The following is a 15,366-nucleotide window of genomic DNA, read 5'->3' as shown; positions in this document are numbered from 1 at the left end:
GACGTATGTGTAAGCGTTAAATAATGAAACTGAGCATAGAGCCTTACAGTACGTCTATAGCTCCAGTCCTGATTCTTGACATCTGCGATAGTTTGTGATCTAACCACGTTCAGGTCTGATGACCTAAATACAAGTATTTAAATAAATAATAGAGAACGTTAGAGAAATTCATTTGTGTGGGATTTGAATCTCATTATGTCTCATGATTAGTTCGGTCCTTTCATAGTTTGGCAGTCACATAATGAATTTTATGCTTGGAAACAAAAAATATCACAATTTGTTCTTTTCTTTTCATTTACAGTTTATTGTATGAACTACACATTCCCACCTGTCACAGAACCATTAAACCTAGAATATAAGTCATCTTCTGTGAAAGAGCCACTAATAGCATTTGCAAATATGCATTCCAGTAGTTTATATATATTTCCCTGGGCTTTTAAGACATGTAGACTGTGGGGGACATTTCCACCAATCAAGATGTACACAGCTCATTGCATCTTTATAAGCGCAGTTGCAGCAACTTTCAGTGGTCTGTGGCTGTGCATTGGTAAGACCCCATTGAGCATTGCCATGATCCATCTACACATTCTATATACACAACCTTTGCAGTATGAATGCATGGAGTGGCTAGATTGATTTTCCTTGCAAATTGTTCTGCTGAGTCAATCTGTCAGTCTCTACATTGGTTGCCTGTTTTTCAACGAATCCAATATAAAATTCTTCTACTTACATAGAAGGCCATCAGCAAAATTGCACCGACATACATCTTCTCACTTGTCTCAGAATATCTCCCAACTCGACACCTCCGTTATGCACAAGATCTGTGTCTCTCATCCATTCTCATCACATCCTCCCATTCCTGGGTACAGGATTTTTTTTGGTCTGCACCCACTAGGTAGTACGTGTCAAAGTAACATCCACATGAATGCCAGGACCCAACGGTTTCCCAGCAGATCAGTGCCCAGAGCATCACACTGCATCCACCAGCTTGCCTTCCTCCCATAGTGCATCCTGGTGCCATCTCTTCCCTAGGTAAAGGACGCACACCCACATTTTGTAACAGAAAACGTGTTTCATCAGACCAAGTCATTTTCTTCCATTCCTACATGGTCCAGTTCTGGCACTCACATGGCCATTATAGGTGTTTTCGGCGGTGGATGAGGGTCATCATAGACCATCTGATCGTTCTTCAGCGACTAGCAATGTCCTGTGTATTCTGATACCTTTTTCTATCAAAGCCAGCAATAGATTTTTCAGCAATTTGCTACAGTAGCTCTTCTGTGGGATTGGACCAGGCAGGCTAGCCTTCGCTCCCCACGAGCATCAAAGAGCCTTGTTCGGCCATGACCCTTTCGTGGGTTCACCTGTTGTCCTTCCTTGGACCACCGGCAGTCACCCTACAAGACCTGTCATGTTGGAGATGCTCTGACCCAGTCATCTAGCCATCACAGTTTGACCCTTGCCAAAGTCACTCAGATCCTTACACTTGCCCATTTTTCCTGCTTCCAACACATCAACTTCAAGAAGTGACTGTTCACTTGCTGCCTAATATATCCCACCCCTTGACAGGAGCCATTGTAATGAGATAATCAATGTTATTCACTTCACTTGTCAGTGGTTTTAATGTTGGGGCTGATCGGTGTAGTCGGGGAACTATTTAGAAAGATTCAGTCACTGTAACACTGCAGAATAGAACTAGGAACTCCCGGAGAAGGGGGTAATTAATATTTAATACTTTTTTTGTCATACTCTAAAATGTAAATTGTTTATGACTTTTTGTAGCCTTTCAGCTAACATTAATCACAAGATGGTTCTTAGGAACAATGTTGCTGTGGTCATTTTACTACTATATTTTGGAGAAGTTATGTTGATCCATTGTACTTTAAATGTATTAAGGTACTAAGTAGCCATCATCCACATTATGTTAAGGGTCAATTTCAGCAAAAGCTATGCAGATAATAGCTATAATATTGTGCTATAGGACTAAAAACTAAATTGTATTTTTTCCTGAGTTGTGTGAACTGTTGTCTCCATCTAGTGATATTTTGAGAAAATGCAGCACTTTATCCAAATAATCTGTAACCGTTTCAATTGTTTGGTTTCTTTTTAACTTTACAATTACGATGTATGTGTTGATTTCCTAATTTCTATATGAATCAGTTTTGAAATATTTTATTGTTGCTTTTAACCATAAAAAAAATCATAATAGGGTTTGCAAGTCCCCCCTCCCTCCTCCCAGAACAAGTGGAACTTGTATAATAAATCTGTGAAATCTTGGCGAGCATTATCCCATAAAGAGGAGGACAGATTGTGAAGAATATGGAAGGAACGCTTGGAAGTATTGTGGGAAAATATTCAGCCCTGTTATGGTATAGATTATAGAATTTTCACGAAAAAATCATCTTGAAAGATATTAATACTGCCTATTAGGTTAAGTGGAAGCCACAACCAAACTAGGGATTTACTGACAAATTATTTAACCACAGGATGAATGTTGAATATTTAGGTGGTTGTATTGATACTGATCTATATTGACCACTAAACCAGGGTACTTAGAGGAGGTTACGCATTGTAAGGTGACCTTGGATATACAACTACATTCAATGTATTGATTTTAAGCTCTGTGTTTCATTTTGGGATGTCTGTATTGTCCATTTGATCTTTATTTGCCGTCAACATTCTATATTTATATTCAATTAAGACTATAATAAATATTCTGGGTTTCATTTCCTAATGATATAGGTTATAAAATAAATTCAGTAATAATCATATGTATATATGTAATCGTGACAATGGTATTGCATTGAATACAGTATACATTTTTTATTTTGTAGCATTATACCTACTTTTTTTTTTATTTGCCAAAAGAAAGAGTTGTTATAGACTGGTATATAGGGATGTCATAAGCTTCTGACATTAATATACAGTTGTATGCAAATGTCTGGGCACTCCTGGTCAAATTACACGTTTCACTGAATCTCTCTGGTAAAGGTTATCACAACCTCTGCAGGGTACAGAACTTAAACATTACATTTCGCTGGACACTTTAATGCACAGTTAGTATTTTATGTGCTGAATTTAAAAGATTAGATAAAATAATAAAACATTAAATAAATGAAATAATGAAAAAATAATTGGTAACACCTCTCTTAGCTAGTTATTGCAGATTCCAAATTGGCAATATTTTATTGATAAATTGTGGTAATAGATGATTTTCTCTTCCCGCAATAAGCAGTGATAGAAAAACAGCCTTAGACCCCTATTAACTGTGGTGCTGGCTGCCATAATATGATAGATCCACACCCGTAACTGTTTTTTTTCCAAATGTTTATTTTGTGGTTACAAGGTTCAGTTGTGTTTTGTCTGTCCACAATATTACGGGGTAAATTTACTAAACCTTTTAAAAAGGAACAGTGGAGGTGTTGCCCATAGCAACCAATCAGATTCTAGCTATCATTTTCTAGAATGTGCTACATAAATGATAGCTAGATTCTGATTGGTTGCTTTGAGCAATACCTCCACTTTTCCTTTTTTTAGAATGTTAAGGTAATCAACCCCGATGTATTGTTTTGAATGCTTGAGACGATGCTATTTTGATGATATAAAAAAAGTTTTCCATGCAGGTCATTTTTGTAACAAGTAACAGCACATGATTATCCAATAGACTGACTGGTCTGCAGCCTAGGGTGCAAGGTTTTAGAGATGCAATATATAATAAAATAGCTGAATCATTAAAAAAGTAAGGCAAAAAATGAGTAAGTTTTCTACTGGACAAAACCATGTTACAATGCAAGGGGTGCAAATGAGTTTATTATTTTGCACATATGATAAATACTGGCTGTTTGTTCATGTAGCACGCAAATACTTGATAACTTTATTTGCTCACTGAAATTTAAAGTTGATCTAGAACATGCCCTAGCCCAACTATAAATCTGCCCTCACATTTTAAATTTGCCTCCCCCTCCAATACAACATGGTTTTGCCCAGGTGCAAAGTTACTCCTTTTTTTGCTTTGCTTTCCTTAATGAATCAGGCTCCATGTATTGACGTGCACTGTGGAAGTCTTTTATATAAGTCAAGACATATATGGTGCCATACATCTGTATAAGAGCTATAGCACTTACTTTAGTGGTCATGACTTCAGCGTGGTCATGATCCACTCGTATATTTGAGGCATGTGCTTTGCAGTTGGAAAAGTGGGACTCTAGAGTGAATGTCTTGTGCAAGTGAAGTTATCACTAAAAAAGACTACTATCACAAATACAAATATTTAGGTAAGGTAAGACCCTGTGCATGGGAGATTTAAGTAGTTGCTGGAAATAATAAGAGCCCACACAGTTCCTTCATTAATCTACTGAAGAGCATTTTAGGGATATATTTACTAAACTGCCAGTTTGAAAAAGTGGAGATGTTGCCTATAGCAACCAATCAGATTCCAGCTGTCATTTTCTAGAATGTACTAAATAAATGATAACTAGAATCTGATTGGTTGCTATAGGCAACATCTCCACTTTTTCAGTCCCGCAGTTTAGTAAATCTAGCCCTTAGTGAGTTGTATAGTACTTTTACAATAACATGAATATACACTATAATCATACTTTGGTGGGGATTTAGTTAGCTGCGAAGTGTCTCCGGAACATCCGTGAGACAGGGCCGTCTTTCCGACTGAGCACGGTGGCAGGTGCCCGGAGGCCCAGCGGGAAAGGGGGCCCTAGGCAGGACGAAAATAAAAAATCCTGTAAAAAAAAAAAAAAAAGACTTTTGCGTTCAGGTCAGGTGGTCAGGTCATGTGGTGATCCGTCTCCCTCCCTGGTCCCCTCTTCTGTTCTGCGCTCGCAGTGAATGTCGGGCATGATGACATCATCACACCCGACATTCAGTGCGAGCGCAGCATGGAGGAGCGCACTTTTTTTTTCTACACACATATATGGGCCCCGGTGCACTACTTTGCCCGGGGGCCCACAATGTTGTTAAGATGACCCTGCCGTGAGACACTTCGTGGCAGAGATTTGACAGAAATCTCCGCTCATTTTTCGGGGTGCGACGAAAAATAAGCAGAGATTTCTACCGTACTTGCCAGCAATCTGCACGGCGCAATGTCCGCGGCCCACATCACCGGCAATTGAATTTCCCCTCTATATTTGTGATACTTATGTGTTTATATTGTATATACACTGTATATACTGAGTACAACATATCCCTTCTATAACTTTGCTTTTGCACCTGATGAGTCCATAGACTTTTTCCTATACATTTTACTGAGTATTAAGAGAAAAACTAGGTGAACATAATCCATGTCCTTGCTATTTTTTTTTGGCTTATGAATATATTTCATTTGCCTCTAAGGTGATCTACTAAGTAATTCTGTGTGAAAGGTTAACGATAATAGACAGATATGTAGGGCAATTAGCTTTGTTTTGTAAACCTCAAAAGATCATAATTTGCTTTCAGTAACCTAATGGGCCTCGCTGGTCAGACCACAGAACTGATTGCTTCAAATAGGATATAAAACGTGGGGCTTTTCCACTTTATAAAAATTGTAATGTATCATCTAATGTCCAATATTATCTGTCAGAAACACTTACACGAGAATGACGAGAATTCATCTCTAATTTTAAATTATATATATATATATATATATATATATATATATAGTTAGTTCATAATATCTTTTATATAGCACTTCAAGAGATATCAAACCTTATTTTTTTCTAAAAAAAATACAAAATGGATGGTTGCACATAACAACCAATCAAATTCTAGCTATCATTTTTTAAGTACATTATATAAAATGATAGCTAGAATCTGATTGGTTGCTATGGGCAACACCTCCACTTTTCCAAAGTGTAAGTTAGGGCTTTTGCCTTTGGAATGCTTTATAATCTATTGTGAGACTGAAGTTCACATATAGAGAAAATTGATCCCTGTGGATAGGAACAGGTCCAGCGCACACAGCCTCTTTAGAAAAATAATTTAGGGAGCAAGGATAGGGGACGGGGGAAAATAGAGCATATTGTGTTATCCCCCCATTCCTGCTGTGTCATCCGCTTTGTAAAGTGTGTGCTGTAAGAGATCAGTAATCACTACGTGAGCCCCCCGTCTATCCTTCACCTGTCAAAAATACAGTGTCCCCGCGTCTCTCTGTCTGTCTACCCCACCCCTTAGATTGTACGCTCCTTTGAGCAGGGTCATCTCTTCTCCTGTCTTCACCACCTTTAACTCTGCTCTCCAGCTACCTAGCCCTCCTCCTCGAGGACCCTCTTCCCCCGTTCTCTCTCGCTCCCTCCTCTCCCCTCTGGGGGTCTCCCTGTCATCCGTGCCTTCCCTCTTGGACTCTATCGTAGCCGGACCTTCCCCTCTCCCCTCCCTGCCCCTAGCTGTGCTTTGAGCTCACTGAGTTACTGTGCTTATTGTTTACTGTACTGTGCTGTCTCACCTCGTATTGTAATTTTGTTTGTCCCTGTACGGCGCAATGGACAGCTAGTGGCACCCTTTAAATAAAAATTATTAATAATAATAATAATAATAATAATAATAAAAAGACGTGTGTGTGTGTGTACAAGCCCTTATTGCTGAGTACAATCAAAATGTCAGCTATATTTTTAGGCATGCCTGAATATTACCCAATCAGTCTCCATTGGATCACTCTTGGACATGCCGAATGTTTATGACACCACACACACATGGATATTAAGTCAATTTACTGATATTAGTGGTGTGTGGCCAGATTTGCATCATTGATAATTTGGAGATCCATGCAAATTGCTTTTTGTTTTGTTTTGTAGATGGGCTATAAAACATGAAGGATTATCCAAATGCGGGCAATGGAAACGGTCAAAAGTGGACAATCCTCTATGGAACAAATTGACATATCTGTGGCCTGTTCTCCCAAATGGAGATATCAATGAGGTAAATAATTATATTTGTGGATTATATCCTTCCAACAGGCAATCCATAGATAATTTGTGGCCCTGTAAGATGTTTTGCCTCTGAATTGCATATTTAAATGCTTTACATCTTATATTATTACATTGTTACACATAGTAATCCTTTGGAACCCAAACAGTGCATGTTTCCAGATCCCCTAGCAGAATTATATCCTATCTAGATCACTATTAGACATCTAATGCATCAGTTGTGATCTGTTGAGCTTTGCACCTGTTAAATCCTCTATTTCCATTTTTGCTTAAAAATTAAAGACAAGTGATATAGGTGCGTAATCAGAAAGTGGTATGTATATTTAGGGGCAGATTCAGTTCGCTTCAAGGTTCCGCAACGTGTCTCTGGAACAGTCCACGGACACACATTGCGTCCTATGGAGTTGCGAGGAAAAAATGAGCGGAGATTGCTTACTGTATTGTCCGGCAATGTGCGCAGCCAGACATTTAGGGAATGTCTGGTGGCGTCTCGCGGCCGGGTGATTCTCCCCCTTAAAGTGTATCTTTCACCAACACACAGTGGGGCTCATTTCTTAAATGCAAAATAAGTGAATACAAGTGTAAAATCTTCTCTAGTGATGTCACGTGCCTCAATATGTTCTGGTATTCCTAGATTTCCTCTAGAGTGCATTAGCTTTAGTAGCAAAAGTATCGAAGCAGCTCATATGAGCACCATAAAACTTAGATTTTGTTTTGCAGAACAAGATTATTGAAATTAAAGTAAAGGGGTGGAGTGGGTCGTTTTTGGGGACGTTCCTTGCTTTTTGCAAGTGCCCATAGCCCTTTCACTCCAAAACAAACATTTAGCACCAGCTCAGAGCTGATATTGAGTCTTGTCCTATGCATTCAATGGAGAACACTCTCCACCTTCCAGTTGCACTTCAGAGGAGAAGTACATTTTATGTAATAATGACAGTCTCAATGTCCCTTCATTCTCATGATTAATTTAAGCCACAAATGAGGCTAAACCAAGCAATATTTTAGGAGGAAAACTGTTTAATTTAGTGAGATGAGAGTACTAACAGTTATAAATGAAACATGTTCAGATTGGTCTAATGTTTGGTTCTGTCCGTTTTAATATTTTTTTTTTGATGACCATGTTCATGGCCTAGAAAGTAAGTTGTCCATATTAAGCAAAGTAGGGTTATTAACACAGGATAGTAAGCTGCTATTGAGAATTTTTGGACCAAATGACAAACGTCTGAAACAGGGTTGTGCACCTTGGCTGTGGTAAATGTATGCTGCTTACTCTTTAAATAGAATACTGAGGGACAACTGAGATGGAAAAGGACATACTAATTGACAGAAAGCTGAGAATTGGCACACAGTGCCAGGGATGTGATAGAAACATAGGATTACCATTGTAAAAGCCAATAGCAAGACCACATCTTGAATGTGAGGTAAAGTTCTGGGCACCTCACTGTAACCAAGGCATAGGAGAACAAAAGAGAGTTCAGAGGTGGGCAACCTCATTAACAAAGGAGCAGAAATGTTAATTTATAAAGAGGTTTTTTTAAAAAAAAAAAAAAAATACACGGTTTATATATTTTGTGGGAAAAGGTGCCGTAGAGGTGAGCCATTTAATCTGTCTAAATATATTCAAGGTCAGTATAAAGATTTGCCTGATAAACATACCAAGCACCGAACAGAGCACAAAGGGTGATCAGTTGTGAATGCAAGAAACACAGTTTTGATATCAGCATCAGAAGGGGTTCTTTACTGTACAGGCAGAAGAGCTGTGGGATTCCTTACCACACGAGCCGGTGCTGGCAAGTTCACAAACAAACTTTAAAATTAATTGGATGCCTTTCCTGCATGAAATGGTATCTGTTGGACTAATTGACACCCTTTTTTCACCTACCTGGTGTTAGGAGCCAGTTAGGAGCCAGTTGGTCCGACCGTTGCCAAGGCCAGACGCCGATTCCCTGCACAGCGCGCCTCGGCAAGTAGGACAGCCGGGCGCAGGCGCTAAATTCTCCTCAGATTGTGGGCTGATTAATGTGTCCTTTATCTAATTAGTCCTGGCATGTGTATAGTTACAGGGCTTAGCCCTGATTGGTTGTTCTGTGTATTTATGGCAGGGAGGACTTAGCCTCCCTGCCGGTTATAGCGCTTCTGACCCAGTCTTGCTGACCTGCTCCTGTTTGATTGTACCCTGTCCTGTGGATACTCTGTTGGATTCTCTGTGTATGACCCCTGCCTGGACTTTGGACTTTGCCTGTTTGCTCGTGACCCTGACCCTTTGGCCTGTACCTTGGACTCTGCTACTTTGCCTGTGATCCCGACCTTTGGCGTGTTTATTGACTACCCTGCTTGCCTGTGACCCTTGACCTCGGCTACCACCTCCCGCTACGTGCCTGCATTACCAACCCACACTACACCTGGACTTAAGTCCTGGGGGCATCTGAGTACCGGTGAGCGCATTAAGCTCTAAGGGAAAGGCGGCTGCTATAGGTGAAGACCTCCGCCATCTAGTTCTGTGGGTTGGTGATCAGGCCAGCAGCCTAACACCTGGTATACTTCTCATTTGTAGAAGTATTTCCAAAAAGTGGAAAGTTTAATGTGTGATGACCCTGTGACAGGCCCTCTTTAAGGGCAGTTTATCATGCTTTGTGGTGCTAAATAATTTGCAGATATAAGGAAATGCTTTATAATCAACTTAAATATTTGTCAGTGTATTGTTATACTACTACATGCTGTCTGGGACTATTTTATTTTTTACTTGAAGTCACTTGCAAAGCTGATAGGATTTGCGGCTAAGCAGAAGTTTGAACAGCTAGAGGCGAGGAGTTAGGCAGCGTGAAGGCTCCACTTGTTTATTAAGGTCAATGGGGGCACTACTGGTTTATTATTATTACCCCAGTACCCACTGGACAGGGGCACCAGGAGGGGCCCATAGCTATTCAGGATTGGGCTGGCTAGCTCTAGGCAGGGCCGTCTTTCCGACCGGGCATGATGGGAAGGTGCCCGGGGCCCAGCGGGCAAGAGGGACCAAGGCAGAACTCTCAATGAAAATAAAAAAATCCTGTAAAAAAGCAAAGCAATAAAAAACCCTTACCTTTTGCGGTCAGGTCAGGTGATCAGGTGAGGTGGCGATCCGGCTTTGCCCGGGGGCCCATAATGTTGTTAAGATGGCCCTGGCTGTAGGTGCAGGGGCCCAATTGGCTTTTGGCCCCACCCTAGAGGACCGACCCCATGCAAAGTAACACTGGCCTTTTATATAAAGGAAGGGAGGGGTTTTTTTCAGTTTGTAACATTTTGCAAACCACACTTTAGTAAATATACCCTAAATGTCATGATGCATTAAGCTAGCAACATATTCAAATGCTTCTGAGACTAGCATATTATTATGCATGTATTATATCCATTGATACATGCAAACGTTGCTATTAATAGTTATAAAACATCTTGAGGTAAGTTTTATGACAGCCATCATTATATATCTTCTAAACCTAAATGTATTTTATCATGAAAATTGACATGAAAGTGATCCTTAAAAGCTTACTTTTGTATTTCTTTTTAATTAAAAGGACTTTAACTGGCCCCTTCAAGGATCGCTTATTGCAAACAGCCCGCCATTGGATAAACCTAGATATGACCATCCAGACACCCACACTCCTGTGAGACTGAATGTTTTAAGAAATGGCGATGGTGACCAGAGCAAGGCTTATCTGATCGTGGGACCAAACTTATCAAACATGCTCAAAAAACAGTATGTTGGTGCCGGAGATTGTTTATTAAGTTATAGCTCATGGGGTTAAGGGTGTAATTGTACAAACATTATCAAGACTGTGTAAGAAAAGCTTGTAAAACTGCAATTTTACTTTGGACTTGCCTTTGATAAATCTGGCGGATTTAAAACCGCCAACAAAACTGCAGAAAATTGTTGGTTCAACAAAAAGAGGATGTAGAAATTGGGTCGAGAAGTTATTGCAGAGTGGCGGAAAGATTTATGTGGTATGAGAAAGCTTTGTTGATTTAAAGTGTAAAAATCTTAACATTTTGGTGGCGTAGATGATCATGTTATGGTTTGAGAGAAAGAAAGGAGTGTAAAGAAATTAAAAACTGAACACAGTGAGGACAAAACAAGGGTAATTGCTATAACAGGACTTTCGATCCACTGTTTGAAGCCAATAGAGGAGCTTAGACAAAGTGGTTTGGAGGCAGAAGGAGAAAGTTGACTATCAATGAGGTTGTTGGAATCACCCAAGATGAAGAGGATGAAGTCAGAGAACAAGAAATAAGGGAACTAAGGTGAGAACTGTTTGAGGTGTTACTGGGGTGATCCAAGGGCCAATACATCACAGCAACTCACAGAGAGAAGGGGGTGAAGATCTGGATAGTATGTTCTTCATGAGTGAAGGAAAAATTAGGAGAACTAAATGTTAGGGGAAAGTACATCACTTCCTCTTCTGTGTTCAGGCCTGGAGGTTTGGGTGAAGTAAAGGCCACCATGTGAGAGGGCTGTAGGTGAGGCAGTGTCTGATTGTGTGAGCCAGGTTTCTGTTAGTCCTAGATAGATGTAGGTTACATTCTTACAGACAAAGTACAAAGTGTATATGAGATGTTGGATCTATTTCATATCCTTCCATACATACAGTATGTCTATCCTTCCATGTATCCATCCATCCCTCCATCCATGTATCCATCCATCCCTCCATCCATGTATCCATCCATCATGTATCCCTCCATCCATTATATAGCCATTCATCCCTCCATCCATGTATCCATCCATGTATCCATCCATTATATATCCATCTATCCCTCCATCCATGAATCCATCCATTATGTATCCATCCATCCCTCCATCCATGTATCCATCCATTATGTACCCATCCATCCCTCCATCCATGTATCCATCCATTATGTATCTATCCATACCTCCATCCATGTATCCATCCATTATGTATCCATCCATCCCTCCATCCATGTATCCATCCATTATGTACCCATCCATCCCTCCATCCATGTATCTATCCATCATGTACCCATCCATCCCTACATCCATGTATCTATCCATCATGTATCCATCCATCCCTCCATCCATGTATCCATCCATCATGTATCCATCCATCATGTATCCATCCATCCCTCCATCCATGTATCCATCCATCATGTATCCATCCATCCCTCCCTCCATTCATGTATCCATCCATTATGTATCCATCCATCCCTCCATCCATGTATCCATCCATTATGTATCCTTCCATCCCTCCATCCATGTATCCATTCATGTATCCATCCATTATGTATCCATCCATCCCTTCATCCATGTATCCATCCATCATGTATCCATCCATCTCTCCATCATGTATCCATCCATCCATCCATCATGTATCCATCCATCCCTCCATTCATGTATCCATCCATGTATCCATCCATTATGTATCCATCCATCCCTCCATCCATTATGTATCCATCCATCTATCCATTCATGTATCCATCCATGAATCCATCCATTATCTATCCATTCATGTATCCATCCATGTATCCATCCATTATGTATCCATTCATCCCTCCATCCATGTATCCATTCATCATGTATCCATTCATCGCTCCATCCATGTATCCATCCATCCCTACATCCATGTATCCATCCATGTATTCATCCATCATCTCTCCATCCATTATGTATCCATCCATCCCTCCATCCATTATGTATCCATCCATCCTTCCATCCATGTATCAATCCATCCCTCCATCCATCCATTTATTTATTCATCCATCATCTCTCCATCCATCCTTCCATCTGTGTATCCATCCATTTATCCATCCATCGTGTATCCATCCATCCATTTATCCATCCATCGTGTATCCATCCATCCCTCCATCCATCCATTTATTCATTCATCATCTCTCCATCCATCCATATATCCATCCATCCCTCCATCAATATAGTCACTTGTATCCATCCATCTATATGTCCATTTCTTAATGTGTCCCTGCTCACATATAATATATATGACGCCTGATCTGTGGTAGACATATATATGTTTAATACTGCATGATTATTGCATAGCTAACTTTGTTTTCTTATTTATTGTTTAGTAGAACATCTGAAAAGAAACAAATCAAACAGCTGACAAAAGAGAACAATGTGAAAGAGGATAGCACCCTAAAACTCGATGAGGTTGAATTGCAGCAATTTTTGGAAAGGTAAATAAATTGTTTTGTATATGACTATGTTCCTGTGGGCTTGGTTTTGCACCGGTACCACTGGTCCATCCAGCGCACATTTAGGGGCACACCTACCATCCACTCTCAGGAGACGACTCCACACACTAGAGGTGGTAAAGTCTCCAGAATCGCCTGTGTAACGATGTGACCAACACATCAGTCTGGCCATGACCTCAGTACAATTACTCCTTTCAGTAAAGTACATCTTTCTGTTTTTTGGCTAAAATCGGCCCGATTTAGCCTTATGTATGGGTTAAATAGATAATGACAGTGAAGGAACATTATGTCCTTCGTCATTGCAGGTTCTTCATTATGTGTGTGAAGCTTTTTATTACATGGATGAGAGCGTGCCTCAAAATGCGCTTCTCTGTGAAAGTGTTTATGGAGGAGGAAACATGGGGCCAGTTCAGAGTATAGGATGAGACCCCAGAACGGCCATCCTTAAATTTTGGGAAGTAGAAGTAGCCGGCTATCATTGGCAAAACAAGCAGTGTCCCTGAAAATACATCCTGTCCTCCTCTTTATCTTATTACAGTTATATCGCTCCACATATTGTGCGTCCAGCGCTCTACATTCTAGGCAATCCAGCGTGCTCGCTCCAGGAGGAAAGTTTGAGTGTGTGTTGATCAGAAAATTGCTTTTGTTCTTGTCATTTATGAGTTTAATCCACTGAAAAAATGTGGGGGATGATGGAGTCATCCATGTGATGGCAATGACCTTTCTAGCGTGGAATTAATGTCCCAGTTGTTAATACCATCAACTTGCTGTGTGTCCTAATGTAAGTCTCATGGTCCACTGAATGTCATATATAATGAGCATGATCGACAGGTGTTATATAAATCACAAATGAATGGTATTATTATCATATGAAGTGGTCATATCATACTTGTGGGTGAAGTAAACCCCATGTCAGTTATGGGCGCCCTGTGGGTGACAAGTACCAGCAGCAGTCATATTCAAATGTTGCCAACTTTATGTAAAAAAGCTACATTCGAGACAGTTATTCTCATATATGTGACATTTCGATTGCTGTAAATGGTATACTATATTTAGTATGTGTTATGAATTGTGCCCAGTGATTTAGTGAACGCTTTGTTTAGAGCAGGCTCTTATTTATATCAAACCAAATAAAGAAACTATAAAGTGAGAATAATACAATTCCTAATAGTTTACAGATAGAAAATCATTAACTATGTTAGGGAACTATATGGCCCAGCAAGCCTTGGCAGCCAGCGTGCTTCCAGACCATACTGCAGATTTTTGAACATGCCGTTTCACTAATGTGCCTAATAGTAAAAACAAACCATTGCGGGTTTGAAAAAGTGGAGATATTGCCTATAGCAAACAATCAGATTCTAGTTATCATTTATTTAGTACATTCTACAAAATGACAGAAAGAATCGGATTGGTTGCTATAGGCAACATCTCCACTTTTTCAAACATGCAGTTTAGTAAATATACCCCTTAATCTTTTAGTATTTTAACTAAAATATCTAATCCCCCAAACTCCTTGTTTACCTCTTTATTTCTCTCCGAAATCCTCAGGGAATGTTCTTGCTTCTATCCTAAATTCATCCAATTGAAATAAGAGTACAAAACCCTAAGAGAACCATGAGCCACAAGATAAATGAATGGAAAAGGTCAACGCGTGATCAGCCAATCACAGTGACATGTGTAGGAAAACTGCTCTGATTGGCTGTTTGTGTATGAACCACTTGACGTCCTGTAAGCTTAGTCTTTTGTGTTTCGTCTCTGAAAGGAGCAAGTGTCATCATTGTCTTAGGGTTTATTAGTCTTAAGCCATTGTAATTTTAAACCATATAAGAACATTTGGCCTAAATTTGTATTTGCCATCTGAATGCCGTCAGCACATTCACTTTAACCATGCACCTCTCAGTTTCCTTTCAGTGATTCATCATCAAAGCTCTCTGTTCCCAGGTGTACTCAGATAATGAACTTACCTTCCGCGGCCCGCAGACTGTATAATGAAAACGGCACAGAGATTTTTCGTTTGAGAGACGCTGAAAGAGATCAGCAGGTAGGATGAAGAAGTTTAATGTTTTAATCTGTTCTGCATCCTGACACAAGATCATTGCTCCCATACTGCTTTGACAGCTATCATGATTGTGTTCTACAAGACACTTACTTACACTTCACTGTACGAAATATAATGACATAGACATCATAGTAAGGTGCTGAGCTGTCAGTACGGTTGTTTGACCGACGTACAAGGCTAAATACAAAAGGTGCA

The 15,366-nt window shown here is 40.0% G+C and overlaps 1 protein-coding gene across 1 annotated transcript in view; it reads left to right on the top strand.

The window, feature by feature from the left end:
• The window catches only part of DCDC1 (doublecortin domain containing 1), a 296,646-nt gene that overhangs the window by 255,890 nt on the left and 25,390 nt on the right, over nucleotides 1-15,366 (top strand). The window contains exons 20-23 of the mRNA XM_075188616.1: nucleotides 6,786-6,909; nucleotides 10,469-10,650; nucleotides 12,987-13,094; nucleotides 15,054-15,153. Coding sequence (XP_075044717.1) covers nucleotides 6,786-6,909; nucleotides 10,469-10,650; nucleotides 12,987-13,094; nucleotides 15,054-15,153 — 514 coding nt within the window. The remainder of the gene's footprint in view (nucleotides 1-6,785; nucleotides 6,910-10,468; nucleotides 10,651-12,986; nucleotides 13,095-15,053; nucleotides 15,154-15,366) is intronic.

The sequence above is a fragment of the Mixophyes fleayi genome, chromosome 10 (assembly GCF_038048845.1).
Source record: "Mixophyes fleayi isolate aMixFle1 chromosome 10, aMixFle1.hap1, whole genome shotgun sequence".
Taxonomy (NCBI): Eukaryota; Metazoa; Chordata; class Amphibia; order Anura; family Limnodynastidae; genus Mixophyes; species Mixophyes fleayi.
The sequence above is the reverse complement of the archived record's forward strand: the minus strand, read 5'-3'. Positions and strand labels throughout refer to the sequence as shown.